The sequence below is a fragment of the Zea mays genome, chromosome 7 (assembly GCF_902167145.1).
Source record: "Zea mays cultivar B73 chromosome 7, Zm-B73-REFERENCE-NAM-5.0, whole genome shotgun sequence".
In the NCBI taxonomy this organism is placed as follows: domain Eukaryota; kingdom Viridiplantae; phylum Streptophyta; class Magnoliopsida; order Poales; family Poaceae; genus Zea; species Zea mays.
In genome coordinates this window covers 184180873-184193771 of record NC_050102.1, presented here as the reverse complement: position 1 = coordinate 184193771, position 12899 = coordinate 184180873, and the positions used below count along the sequence as shown (strand labels likewise).

At 49.7% G+C, this 12899-nt stretch overlaps 3 protein-coding genes across 3 annotated transcripts; 2 read left to right on the top strand and 1 right to left on the bottom strand.

Moving 5' to 3' along the window:
* Positions 1 to 4353: 4353 nt before the first annotated feature.
* On the top strand, positions 4354 to 8193 carry LOC103634448 (nitrate regulatory gene2 protein). The gene is made up of 4 exons (XM_020541220.3): positions 4354 to 5529; positions 6237 to 6466; positions 6869 to 7092; positions 7168 to 8193. The coding sequence occupies exons 1-4, from the start codon at positions 4653 to 4655 to the stop codon at positions 8006 to 8008; spliced, it is 2172 nt and encodes a 723-aa protein (XP_020396809.1). The 5' UTR covers positions 4354 to 4652; the 3' UTR covers positions 8009 to 8193.
* A 60-nt stretch (positions 8194 to 8253) lies between these two features.
* LOC100284922 (RING-H2 finger protein ATL2B) lies at positions 8254 to 9548 on the bottom strand. Its single transcript, NM_001157817.1, has 5 exons — positions 9329 to 9548; positions 9072 to 9241; positions 8896 to 8979; positions 8637 to 8810; positions 8254 to 8557 (listed from the first exon to the last, which is right to left on the bottom strand). The coding sequence occupies exons 1-5, from the start codon at positions 9447 to 9449 to the stop codon at positions 8435 to 8437; spliced, it is 672 nt and encodes a 223-aa protein (NP_001151289.1). The 5' UTR covers positions 9450 to 9548; the 3' UTR covers positions 8254 to 8434.
* Positions 9549 to 11889: 2341 nt separating this feature from the next.
* Positions 11890 to 12899, top strand: LOC103633612 (uncharacterized protein At1g76070). Its single transcript, XM_008655331.4, has one exon. It carries the CDS (start codon positions 12087 to 12089, stop codon positions 12777 to 12779), a length of 693 nt encoding a protein of 230 aa, XP_008653553.1. The 5' UTR covers positions 11890 to 12086; the 3' UTR covers positions 12780 to 12899.

Genomic DNA, 12899 nt, shown 5'->3' with positions numbered 1-12899 from the left:
GTGTGCAAGATTCCAAGCCGGTCCTAAGGAAGTTCAGCTTAGGGCCGTGAAACGAATCTTGACATATTTAGTTCATACACATAAGTTTGGCCTTTGGTACCCCAAGGGATCCACTTTTGATTTAATAGGTTACTCAGATGCTGATTGGATAGGGTGTAAAATTGATAGAAAGAGCACATCAGGGACTTGTCAGTTCTTGGGAAGATCCCTGGTGTCTTGGGCTTCAAAGAAACAAAATTTTGTAGCTCTTTCTACCGCCGAAGCCGAGTATATTGTCGTAGGCCATTGTTGCGCGCAATTGCTTTGGATGAGGCAAACCCTTAGGGACTATGGTTACAAATTAACCAAAGTTCCTCTCCTATGTGATAATGAGAGTGCAATCCGCATGGCGGATAATCCCGTTGAGCACAGCCGCACTAAGCACATAGCCATTCGGTATCACTTTTTGAGGGATCACCGACAAAGGGGGGATATCGAGATTGCGTATGTTAGCACCAAAGAACAATTAGCCGATATTTTTACCAAACCACTTGATGAGAAAACCTTTACCAAACTTAGGCATGAGCTAAACATTCTTGATTCTAGGAATTTTGATTGATATTTTGCACACATAGCTTAGTCATATACCTTTGATCATATCTCTTTCATGTGCTATGACTAATGTGTTTTCAAGTGTATTTTATGCTAAGTCATAGATTGAAAGGGAAAAGGAGTCTTCGGCGAAGACAAGACTTCCACTCCACTCCATCAAGTTATTAACCCTTCGCCGTCACTCTGCATCGTTCTTCACTTTGGTATAATCCTTCACTCATATATTACTTGCCAAAGGGGGAGAGAGTTGGAAAAAGGGCCCTAAAGATTCTGTTTTTGGCGATTAATGCCAAAGGGGGAGAGAGTATTAGCTCAAAGCAAAAGGACCGCACCACCACGCCAAATTTCAAAAAATTTCGAAAAGTTGTTTTCAATTGGTATTTTCAAATTAGTATTCCTCAAAGAAATTCTATCTCAATTGGTACATTTTAAAGAAGAGGTTTTCAGATATTGGTATCTAAAATATTTGATCTTCTTCCAATTTGTAAAACCCTCTTGAACACTAAGAGGAGAATTTCATTAAGGGGGAGTTTTGTTTAGTCAAAGGAAAAACATTTGAAACAGGGGGAGAAAATTTCAAATCTTGAAAATGCTTCTCAAAATCTTATTTATATACCTTTGACTATTTGCAAAAAGATTTTGAAAAAGAATTTCCAAAACATTTGCAAAAACAAAACAAGTGGTGCATGCGTGGTCCAAAATGTTAAAATGAAGAAAGCAATCCATGCATATCTTATGAAAATATAAATTGGTTTAATTCCAAGCAACCTTTGCACTTACCTTATGCAAACTAGTTCAATTCTGCATTTATATATTTGCTTTGGTTTGTGTTGGCTTCAATCACCAAAAAAGGGGGAGATTGAAAGGGAAATAGGGTCAAACCTTTTCCTAAATGATTTTGGTGATTGAATTGCCCAACACAAACAATTAGACTAACTAGTTTGCTCTAGATTATAAGTTCTACAGGTGCCAAAGGTTCAACACAAACCAATAAAAAGTCTCAGAAAGGGTTCAAATAGAAAGGAGCAAAACCAACCGAAGGCAGCCCTGGTCTGGCGCACCGGACTGTCCGGTGTGCTACCGGACAGTGTTCGGTGCACCAGGGCGAATCAACCTGAACTGCTCAGCTTCGGGAATTTGGGGAGCCACTCCGCTATAATTCACCGGACTGTCCGGTGTGCCATGCGGAGCAACGGCTATCAGCGCCAACGATCGTCTGCAAAAGTGAACAGTGCATGAACAGTGCGCGGACGGCGCGCACAGAGTCAGAGCAGGCGCCAGAAGGCGCACCGGACAGTGAACAGTGACTGTCCGGTGCACCACCGGACTGTCCGGTGGCCCCACTTGTCAGAGCTCCAACGGTCGAACCCCAACGGTTGCGTGACGTGGCTGGCGCACCGGACTGTCCGGTGCGCCCGTCGACAGACAGCCTCCCCAACGGTCACTTTGGAGTTTGGGGCTATAAATACCCCCCAACCACCACACTTCAAGGGATCCAAGTTTTCAGCCAACACATTAAATACAAGAGCTAGTGCATTCAATACAAGACACAATTAGATTGAATCAAAACCTCTCCAAGTCCCAATTCCACTCTAAGCAATTAGTGACTAGAAGAGAGAGTTTTGCCCATGTTCTTTAAGCTCTTGCGCTTGGATCGCTTTTCTTCTTCCTCATTTCTTGTTTCCAAGATCTTTGTAATCAAAGCAAGAGACATCAATTGTGTGGTGGTCCTTGTGAGGACTAAGTGTCCCAATTGATTGAGGAGAAAAGCTCACTCGGTCTAAGTGACCGTTTGAGAGAGGGAAATGGTTGAAAGAGATCCGGTCTTTGTGACCACCTCAACGGGGAGTAGGTTTGCAAGAACCGAACCTCGGTAAAACAAATCATCGTGTCACTCTCGCTATTTGCTTGCGATTTGTTTTTCGCCCTCTCTTTCGGACTCGATTATATTTCTAACGCTAACCCCGGCTTGTAGTTGCGCTTAAACTTTATAAATTTCAGATTTGCCTATTCACCCCTCCTCTAGGCGACTTTCATTTTCGACAATGCCCTTTTCCATGTGATCCAACATGCATTTTTGTTTCTATAAAAAAATTGTTAGTCCACATATGGTTGTAATTAATTACCAAAACATCACCAAGGGGCCTAGATGATTCACAGACGACACATGCTTGACGAGACAAGAAGACCCAAAGGTCGGAGCCAAGGTGTGAGCCACCATGACGTTAAAGGTTTAGCTTATAACACCAGTAGTATTTTGGTCTCCCACGCATAAGAGACTTGGGAGCTATCCCTGTCTAACGCACTTGTAACCCCTACTATGAGCATTAAGCAACAAATGTGACGGTAGCACGAGCCGCTGAACACTGGGTGTAGGAACGTTCTTCTAGAACCAGTATAAATATTGTATCTACCAAACACACAATGGGGACAACGGAACACGCACAAATAAATTTCCTTGTCGGAGCTTAGATTTGAAACTAGGACATGTTGGCTTTCACATCACTCCACCTCCTCGTGTAAGAAGCTCATGACTAAGGGGGTGTTTGGTTCTATGGACTAAAGTTTAGCCCGGGTCACATCAAACGTTTGACTTTCAAATAGTAGTATGAAATATAGACTCAACCAACTGTACTAGATTCGTCTCACTTTTTAATCTTCGGCTGAGAAATTAGTTTTATAATCTGACTACATTTAATACCCCGAAACGGAGGTTCAAACATTCGATGTGATATGAGCTAAATTTTAGCAGGGGCAAACCAAACACCCCTTAACTGTATAAGCTTTTCCTTAATGGAAGCATGCAAATATTTGTGGTGGTAATAAAACTAGTTGTCCCTAGGAGCAGTGTCAGTGTGCTCTCCTGGCGGCGTGCACTGGCGCGGCGTAGGGTGACTGACTGCATCCCCGTTTGACGAATGAGCAGCAGGCAGGCAAGGCAGGAGGCAGGCAGGCAGCTGCTGTGGCGCTGGAGCAGAGCACGCACGGCACGGTGGCGTGCGGCAGGCAGGTAGACCGCGCGCGTGGGCCACGGCCAACGGCAGCGGCGACAGCGGTCACGGTCACGGTCACGCACGAAGCACAAGTCGAGAAGAGAGAGAGAGAGAGGAGCAGCCGTAGCCACCGACCCCGATGGCATACACTGGCGTGCGACGCGAGTACAGTAATCCTAGAGGAGTAGGCATACATACGTACTGGTAGACCCCAACGGACGGCCGGCCGGAGCCGGAGAGCCGCCCTTCGCCCCTTGGAGGTGGAGCAGAGCAGGCCAAGGTCAACGTTCCGAGAACGAACGAGGAGTTGCCAAGACAAAGGGACGATTTTCAGGGCTCGCGGCTCCACAAAACCGGGGCCTAAATTCATTCACTTCTCGTGTCGCCCACCACATCCACATGGGGGGTGCATACAATACAATACAAACAAGGGCTCGCCGCTCGCCGGACTAAACAACCGCAAGACCCATGCCCTGCCAACAAAACAGAAGCCATTTAGGGTCCCGTCCCGTCCTGGGGCTGCCGCAACACACATCAAAAGGATGGAACGAACCGCAGCGCAATGATGGAACGAACCGCAGCCGGCCGGCGACGGCGAGCGAGCTCCATGCGGCCGCTGTGCTGTGCTGCCTGAAACGATGAAACATGGCGAGCTTTTATGCGGCCGGGCCAATCGATTGTCCGTGGCGGAAGTGTGGGAGCCGGCGCCGGTTCTGTGTCTGAGGGCAGTCGGGCACAGGAACTAGCCGATAAATTTGTTCATAGCAATTTCTGCAGCAGCATTCCACCGTGTGAGCGTAGCGATTTCTCCCTCAATATAATGGGTCATCACTCCTCCCAACCCCACAAACCACAAATCTTCAGCCCCACATAACAAATCACGCAAAGATTCCCCTGCCATCATCACCAGAATTTAGCGCCTCCTTCCCTCCTCCTCCCCACGACCAACAAAATTTCACTCTTCTCCACCACGCACCTGACTCACACCCCCCCGCTGCTTTGACTTTGACTACCCATCCTCACTCCCCCCTACTCCACTCTAAACCCTGCGCTAAACCTTGGCTATCGATGGGGAACTGCGCCGCCTACCGCCTTGCCGCCGGCGGGAGCGGCGACGGCGGGGACCCCGTGGCCGTGTGCCGCGACCGGAAGCGCCTCATCAAGGCGGCGGCCGACCGCCGGTTCGCGCTGGCCGGCGCGCACGCCGCTTACGCGGCGGCTCTCCGTTCCGTCGCCGACGCACTCGACGTCTTCGTCGCGCGCCACACCGCGCCTGCGCCGATCCTCATCACGCTCCCCACCCCCAGCAGCTCGCCCTCGGCTTCCCCCAAGCCAACGCAGGTTCAAGTGCAGGGGCTTCCCTCTCTCGCCACGCCGCCGCCGCCGCCTCCGCAGGAGGGGGAGGAAGAAGAGGAGGCGCCGGCATCACCGCCCGCCGAGGAAGATGGGGACGGCGGCGTGCAGACGCCGGAGATGGAGTGCCCGTACTACTACGCACCCCCGGCGGTGACGCCGCCACCGCCACCGCTCCCTGCGGCGTCGCCGGTCGGCGGCTGGGACTTCTTTAACCCGTTCTACGGGACGGAGGAGGTGGCTGCGGCCATCAGCGACGAGGAGATGCGAGCGGTCAGGGAGCGAGAGGGCATCCCCGAACTGGAGGAGGCGGAGGAAGAGGAGGGGGCGAAGGCGGCGGCGGCGGCGGAAACCAAGCCCCCAAAGGCACAGCCCTCTCTTGGACTTGGAGTCTTGACGCCCCAAGAGGAGGCTAGAGATGCGTGCGAGATGGCGGGGAACAACGGCGGGCTGGAGGTGGCCGTGGCGCCGCAGGGGCGCGAGCTGCTCGCAGCGCTCAAGGAGGTGGAGGAGCTCTTCGCGGCCGCCGCCGAGGCAGGCAAGGAGGTGTCTGCCATGCTCGAAGCAGCCACGCGCGTCCCCGACCTCAAAGGTCTATCCTTTATTGCTTTTCCTCCACCGATTTCGCTCTCGTTGCAGCATGCTCGATCTGTGCTACAAACATGGTGCCGCAGTGGTAAAAAAAAAATCCCTTTTGCTGTTTCTGGAAATCGCAATAAAGCTGCGAGTTTCGAGTCGTTTCGTTTGGACGAATATGTTATCCAAGGAAGCCCTTTTGTTATTCCTAGTTGGGTGAAACCTTTTTATACTCAATCAGGAGTTGAGAACTCACGAGTCAAGATGCCATGGAATGGAATGAGATTACTGTTCTTATTTTAGGACCCCCCCTGCGCCTCTGGAGTATAGACAGACCGTATGTCTTTTAAAAGTGCCTTTAAATATTCCTGGCTGATGTAATAGCCGTCCACTGCCAATTTGTTATCATGTTTTCCGCTTTGCAGTCATTTCATGGGTCATTTTGCATAGCCAGTTCGATGCTGGTACTTGCTGTGCTCCATTGCAAAAAAGCGATCCTTTTAGGCTGCAAAAGGATAAAGCCATGCTTGCTTGATGACGAGCATCATGAGTCTGTACTGTTGCGAAGATAGAACAATATATATGAGTGTAAGAAGCTCTTGGAGTCTTGGTTTTGCTGGTACCAGCAATCCTTGGCAATAGCTAATAACTTTATTAGTTGATAGTATATTTCTAATGCCTTTGAATAATCATATTAACTCTACAATTTCTGTTCTTGCGCAGAAAACTCGTCAAAAATAATCCACGCCATCACATGGCATCGCTCTCCATCATCTGTATCCTCATCCTACAGGAGCGAGCTGGGAGCGAGCTCGAATAGTTTGTCATGGACAGACAAGAGTGAAACTAGGAGTGATATATTCGAAGACTATGGTGGAATGAAGTCAGGAAGTCACTCACAGACTTTAGGGAGACTGTATGCTTGGGAGAAGAAACTTTATGAAGAAGTTAAGGTGGGTTTTGTTCTTGAATTTTCACTGAGTTCTTGGCCTCTGCGTTTGTTGGAGTCCTTTTACAGTTTATTTGGTAGCATAGATAATAGAATTCCATTATTCTCTGGTTGAGTAGCCACACCTCTTTCGCCATGTCCTGCTACTGGTTATTTGAGCCAGGGGATTAGTTGTGTGATGTCTCCTTATATAAACCCATGATGATCTGACATTTCCGAAATTGCGAGCACATGGTATATTTTCGCAATATTTAATGACTAGAATGTGTTTCTTATGTCCATTTATAACTTAATCTTTGGCCTCACTGTTGAGCAGCCATCGTAGGGGGTGGTCCAACAAGCTAATCTGTGGTATTGATTTCTTGTACATCTGTGTTGACACGATTTGAGCTCAATCCTGTGGCAGGTTATAGATCAAATCCGACAAACCTATGAGAAGAAATGTGTTCAGCTGAGGAACCAAGATGCCAAAGGTTCAGAGCTGCGTTGTGCTGAAAAAACCAGGACAACTGTTAGAGACCTGTACACAAGAATCTGGGTTTCTCTACGAGCAGCGGAATCCATATCTGATAGAATACAAAAGTTACGGGACGAGGAACTGCAGCCACAACTCGTCGAGCTGTTGCAGGGGTAAGCCATCCTCCGTTTGTATGTATGCAATTTCCATTTCAAATCGGTACTGATGAATTGGCTGCCTCTCTGCAGCTTTACAAAATCTTGGAAAATAATGGTGGACTCGCATGAAACCCAGAGGCAGATTATGTTCGAGGTGAATTCATTTACATGCCCTGCTTATGGCAAATTCTGCAACGATGCACAGCGTCATGCAACTCTGAAGTTGGAGGTTGAGCTGAGGAACTGGAGATCCTGCTTTACTAGCTATTTCAATGCTCAGAAAGCGTATATCGAGGCTCTTGATGGCTGGCTATCCAAGTTTGTTCTGACCGACACCATCCGGTACTCGCGGGGGATCTCGTCGATTGCTCCAGATAGAGCTGGTGCTCCAACTCTAGTTGTGATGTGCCATGACTGGTACACTACAATGTCCAAGTTTCCGAGCAAGCGGGTCTCGTTCACCATGAGGAATTTTCTCAGGAGCGTGAGGGTGCTATGGCTGAAGCAAGGAGAGGAGCAGCAGCAGAAAAGGAAGGTGGACAGCCTGGCAAAGGAGCTGGACAAGAAGCTGACCGCCTACAAAAGGGCAGAGAACAGGATCATAGGCACCAAGCTTCTGGAGCACAGTCCTGAGACAGACGCCAAGCAGCGCATGGAGCACCTGTCGGAGAAGAAAGAGGTGCTGAACCTCCTAAAGAGGAGGATCGAGGCAGAGAAAGGGAAGCATCATGCGTGCATGCGGGACACGCACGACGTCACTCTCAACGGGTTCAAGATCGGCCTCGCCAGCATCTTCGAGTCGCTGGCTGAGTTCTCGAAGGATTCGGTGAAGCTCTACGAAGACCTCCTAGGCCGAGCCCATGGCAAGGATTCAGAGAAGGCTCACATAGTGGTGGATGATGGTAATCTGCATGTGTTAGGACCTAGCTAGCTGCATTGGCCCAGTTTTTGGGCCCCTAGAATCTTTGTCTGATTTTAGCGTGTAGAGAGTACCATGTTGTTTGGTTTGGTTGGTTGGTTGCTTGAAGGTAGTAGGGTCATTCTTGTGGGCGACCTGCTGTGCTTGTAATTATCCTTTTAGCTTGATATCGGTGGGGATTCGATCTATTGTGGTGCTGTGCTGTGCTGCTGCTCGTTCCATGTGACTGTCAGGTATGTATGTGGCCATCGCCATGTGCACCACTTGCATTTGTTAAAAATTAACCAATGTTTACATAACGCCCATCTGAATCATCTGATGAGCTACAGAAAAATCACGCTGCCAGTGTGCGTACGGCTACAGCCTGAAGGAACGGGTGTCGCTTGTCAGAGCAGCTCTGGTGGCGGCTATCCTTGAGGGTAGAGGAACGGGCGCGGCCTAGACAGCGCGGCGGCACAAGGGGCAGGAGGCGTGCCGGAGCAGCCAGCCGTCGATGCACGGCAGGTGGAACGTGTGGCGGCACACCGGCAGGCTCCTCGCGCTGTCGCCGGCTTGGAATTCCTGCGGAGGCAAAGATAGAGATAGTCATCAGAAGTGCGCGTGTGGACGTAGCAGCAGCAGCAGCTAAACAGTAGAGTACCTGGAGGCAAACCGAACAGGCGATGAGCTCGCCGCTGGCGTCGACGTTGCTGCGCTCGGTGAACCTAACGACGGGGAGCGCGTCCATGGCGACCCTCGCCATGCCGTTGGTGCCGCCCGTGTCGAAGATGTCGGCGTGGTCTGCATGCAAGGCCGGTGTGTCCGCTGCGCTCATCTGCAGGAACCGACGAGGGCGTGCCGCCATGGAAGAGAGTAAGGTTTGAGGTGACTCCGTGACTGTGTGGCGCGCGCGGACGCACCTGGCTCTCGACGGCGCTGAGCACGGCGGGGTCCACCTTCTCGCGCACAAGGCGGCCGGTGAGCAAGCTCCAGATGACATCGAGCTAAAAGAAAGAAAACCACAAGACCAAGGAAGGAAATGAGTACGGGGCGGCCCGGCCGGCGAAATGAAAGCGTGGGAGCGTGCGCCACCGACCACGTAGACGACGCTCCAGATTGCCGGCTCGTCGGAGCGCCACAGCGACTCGACGACCTCCATGGACACCAGCGCGCCCGTGATGCCGCCGACGCCCGTGCCGCGCAGCACGCCCGTCTCCGTGGCCAGGCCGATGAGGCCACCGGTGATCGCGCCGAGGACCGTGCCCACTGGCAGTGGCAGCACAGCAGCATCGGGTCGGCGAACAAATGAATGGATCGGCTAAAAGCGCAGCAGCTATTAACGAACCGACTGACCCGTCGCGAAGACGCAGGTGACGAGGCTCTCGGCGCCCCGGGCGGCCAATGAGCGTACATGTCCGGCCGCGGGATGGAGGCGGGAGCCGGTGGACGTCGTCGTGTCCGTGTCCGTGTCCATGGTCGCGCGAATGAGGCGGGGACGCGCAACCCGTCGTCGTCGACGGCCCTATAACGCAGGGACGCGGTGGCGGAGTTCGCAAGGAAGGTTAGGTCGGAAAAATCTCGCGGCGTCGTGTTCGTTCGTTGACGCAAACGTGTGCGTGCGGGTCTTGTAGGCCAGGGTAGGCGAGCTCCGCCACGTCATGGGCATGGGCACGGAGCAACTGCAGCCCTCGTCCTTGTCCGGTGTGGGCACGACGAATTTGGCGAGGGGACGGCATAGTCGTCACGACGGAGCCGTGAACCATGTCCCGAGCTGACGATGCTGGAAAAGTCGCGTTTGCTCGATCGCCAATGGAAAAGGGCCGGCCGGCAGGTGGTTGGCATCACGGAACGAAACGAAACGAAACGAAACGGTGGTGGTGGCTTGTCTCTGTCTGTTGCTTGCGTCTGATTTTTGCGTCTGATCCACGAGTTTATTGATCCAGTGCCTAGCGAGAATTTACCTAAATATTTTTCTGCTATCAGGTCACGCATTCTGTCAAATACTTTTAGGTAGAGGCCAAGAGTATGGCTATCATTTGAATCATATATCTATTTTCATTTCATTAAAAAATATGGCACCCCTTGATTTACTTCTAAGCAAATATATGCTTAGAGCATTTCAACAGTGCCTTATTATTTTTATCTTCAAATGTATGGCTCAATTCATAAAAAAATAGTTCATTTTTTTTACAATTTTGTTATAAAAAACATATACTTACACGACACACCATGACGTAATCTGGATATACTATTTTGAGTCACCCTGTTAGAGATACTCTATATATTATTTTCTCTGTCACTGGATGGATCATTTTTTAATAATAATTTTAAGTTGAACTTTTTAAAGTTTAACCAGATTTGTAAAAAAGTGCATCAAGATTTATGACACTAAACTAATATTATTAGATACACCATGGGATATATCTTTATAATTAATTTGTCATGAATGTTGTTGTATTTTTGTATATGTTTGGTCAAACTTGACAAAAAAAATTGGCTTAAATTAATTAATTCAAGAATGGAGGGAGTGTAAGTTATGTCAAAAAAGTAAAGAAAACCAACAAACAGATTGTTATATGATGACTAGATCAATCAATCTTACGTTTCCAGTCTCGTTAACCCATTTTAGACTTTAAATACGGCCTCCCCCCCCCCCCCCCCCCCCCCCCCCCCTCCCCCCATTGACCTTGTTTTTGTAGATTAGGTGAACTACACAAATTCTTGATTCGCCAGTTCAATGTTTGCGTACTCAGTGACCTATATTTTTATTTAAATATTTTGCACAAGAGGGCGTTGCTTTTCCAACCTTGGGCCGCTGGGGTTTCTTAAGACACGGGGCACGGGCTACAGGTTAGACAGAGCCTGGAGCAGGCCGATTTGGGCTGGAAAAAGTTTGTGTCTTGAAGAGAGATCTGATGTTTTTTTTTATGTCGTGTAATATTGTCTTGGAACAATAATATAATGCTCACTAGAAACGGGAAGCGAAACATATGAATCACTACCTTGTTCTGAGTTTTACCACGAGTAGCAGGCGCCGTACAGTGCCTGTCCCATTTCTGAACGTAGCAGAGAACAAGCTAGCGACTTGCCTGACAGCTGGATTCGCATCGGCCTCTCTACATAAACGAGTGGACGACGAATGATTTTCCTACGATAAACTGAATGTACGTTAGCAAAAACTAATACACAGACATACTTTTTACTATGATCATCGTGAGATTAAACTATTAAAGTTATTAATTATACACAAATGTACTCCATTATTTACTCTATCAATATATCTATTTTTAAATTATAATTTATTATGTACTAGAATATATAAAAAGCAATATATTATCAAATTAATATAATAAAATATATTTACAAATACTTGTAGTAAAATATAGTTTTAGTACTTGAACCTTTATATATTAATAGCCAGTTGTCCATACTTTGCTACGATTTTTAATATATATCATATAAATATGTATTAAGATATTTATTAAATATAATTATTGTTTATTTTTAAACACTAAGTTACGTGTGAGGTTAAAGTCGAGCTAGCCTGGTATACCCATATTAGGTTCTGAATAGAGTACAGTAACATGTCGTTTACGCACGATTGGCAAATGCGACTGCATGTTTGGTGGACGGATGATGGGCTTGAGGGCTTCCGTGGTCAACTCTTGCCTAGTGCGGGAATTGGGCCGAAAGAAATCGGTAGTGGAAACAACAGCGTGGGCCTGGGCGTGCGCGACCGTACGATGCCAGAGGGATCCTTATATTCCAGGAGTCAGCTGCTCTAGCGCCAACTGTTTCACCGCGCCACACGCGACGCGACTCATCCTCTGTCTCATCTTATATTTATCCATATCTATGTAGTTAAAGTTGTTTATTTAGGATATCAATATCCATTCAAATCTTATATTTCACAAAACTCAACAATATTCATGAATCTGAGGAGCAACCGGTACAATATATATCCAAACCTTCGGAGTTCAACCCGTATATATATACAGCGCCTCTCGAGAACGTCGCTAGCGGAGGCATCGACCGAGTTGCAGGTCTCACGAACAATCAGCTAAGCTACAGCGCGAGCAACAAGTAGCCGATCGAGTTGGTTCCATTTTCCATGGAGAAGAAGCAGAAGCAGAAGAAGCACGCTAGGTCAAGGAGCTTCACCGGCGGCGGGCTGGCCTCCTTCCTCAAGTCCACCGTCGCCTTCTTCTCGTTCACCTTCCCGTCCGCCAGCGTCGGGACCAGGTCCTCATTCAACCACCGCAACGGCTTCTCGGGCCCCATTGTCTCCATCGTCCCGCCGGAGGCCCGCGGCGGCGGAGGCAGGAACCGGTCCGGGTACATGACGCCCGAGCCGTCGTCGCCCAAGGTGTCCTGCATCGGCCAGATCAAGCGGAGCAACTCCAGGCGCCAGAGGAAGGTCAACCCGTGCGGCAAGAACGGCGGCGGCGCCTGCCCGCTGCCGCCGGCGCCGGCGGAGGGGAAGCCCAGAGGCTCGCTCGTCAAGCGGCTGTCGTTCTTCCGGCGCGGCAGGTCGCGTCCTCGGTCAAGGGCAGACGGCCTCGTCGGTAACGGCAAAGAGTGCGACGGCGGCGCGACGGCGGCGGCGGCGGCTCCAGCTCCGGCGGGTCTCGGCCAGATGAGGCGGTTCACGAGCGGGCGCGCCGCGTTTCAGGACTTGGACTGGCGGCAGGAGTGGAGGAGGGCCGGCCGTGTCAGCGACGAGGAGGACGAGGGGTTCGTTGCGCATTCAGCGCCGCTTCCCCATGGCTCCTCCTCCCACCCCACTTCAGATTCCCTAGGCTAGCTAACTTCTTTAGTTTGTATATATTCGGTTTCATATAGAAAGCGGCTCGAAGCACTTTTTTTTTTGTCTGGTACGAGCCCGACCGGTCCGTTTTTATAAGGCCCGGACCGCATCATGATT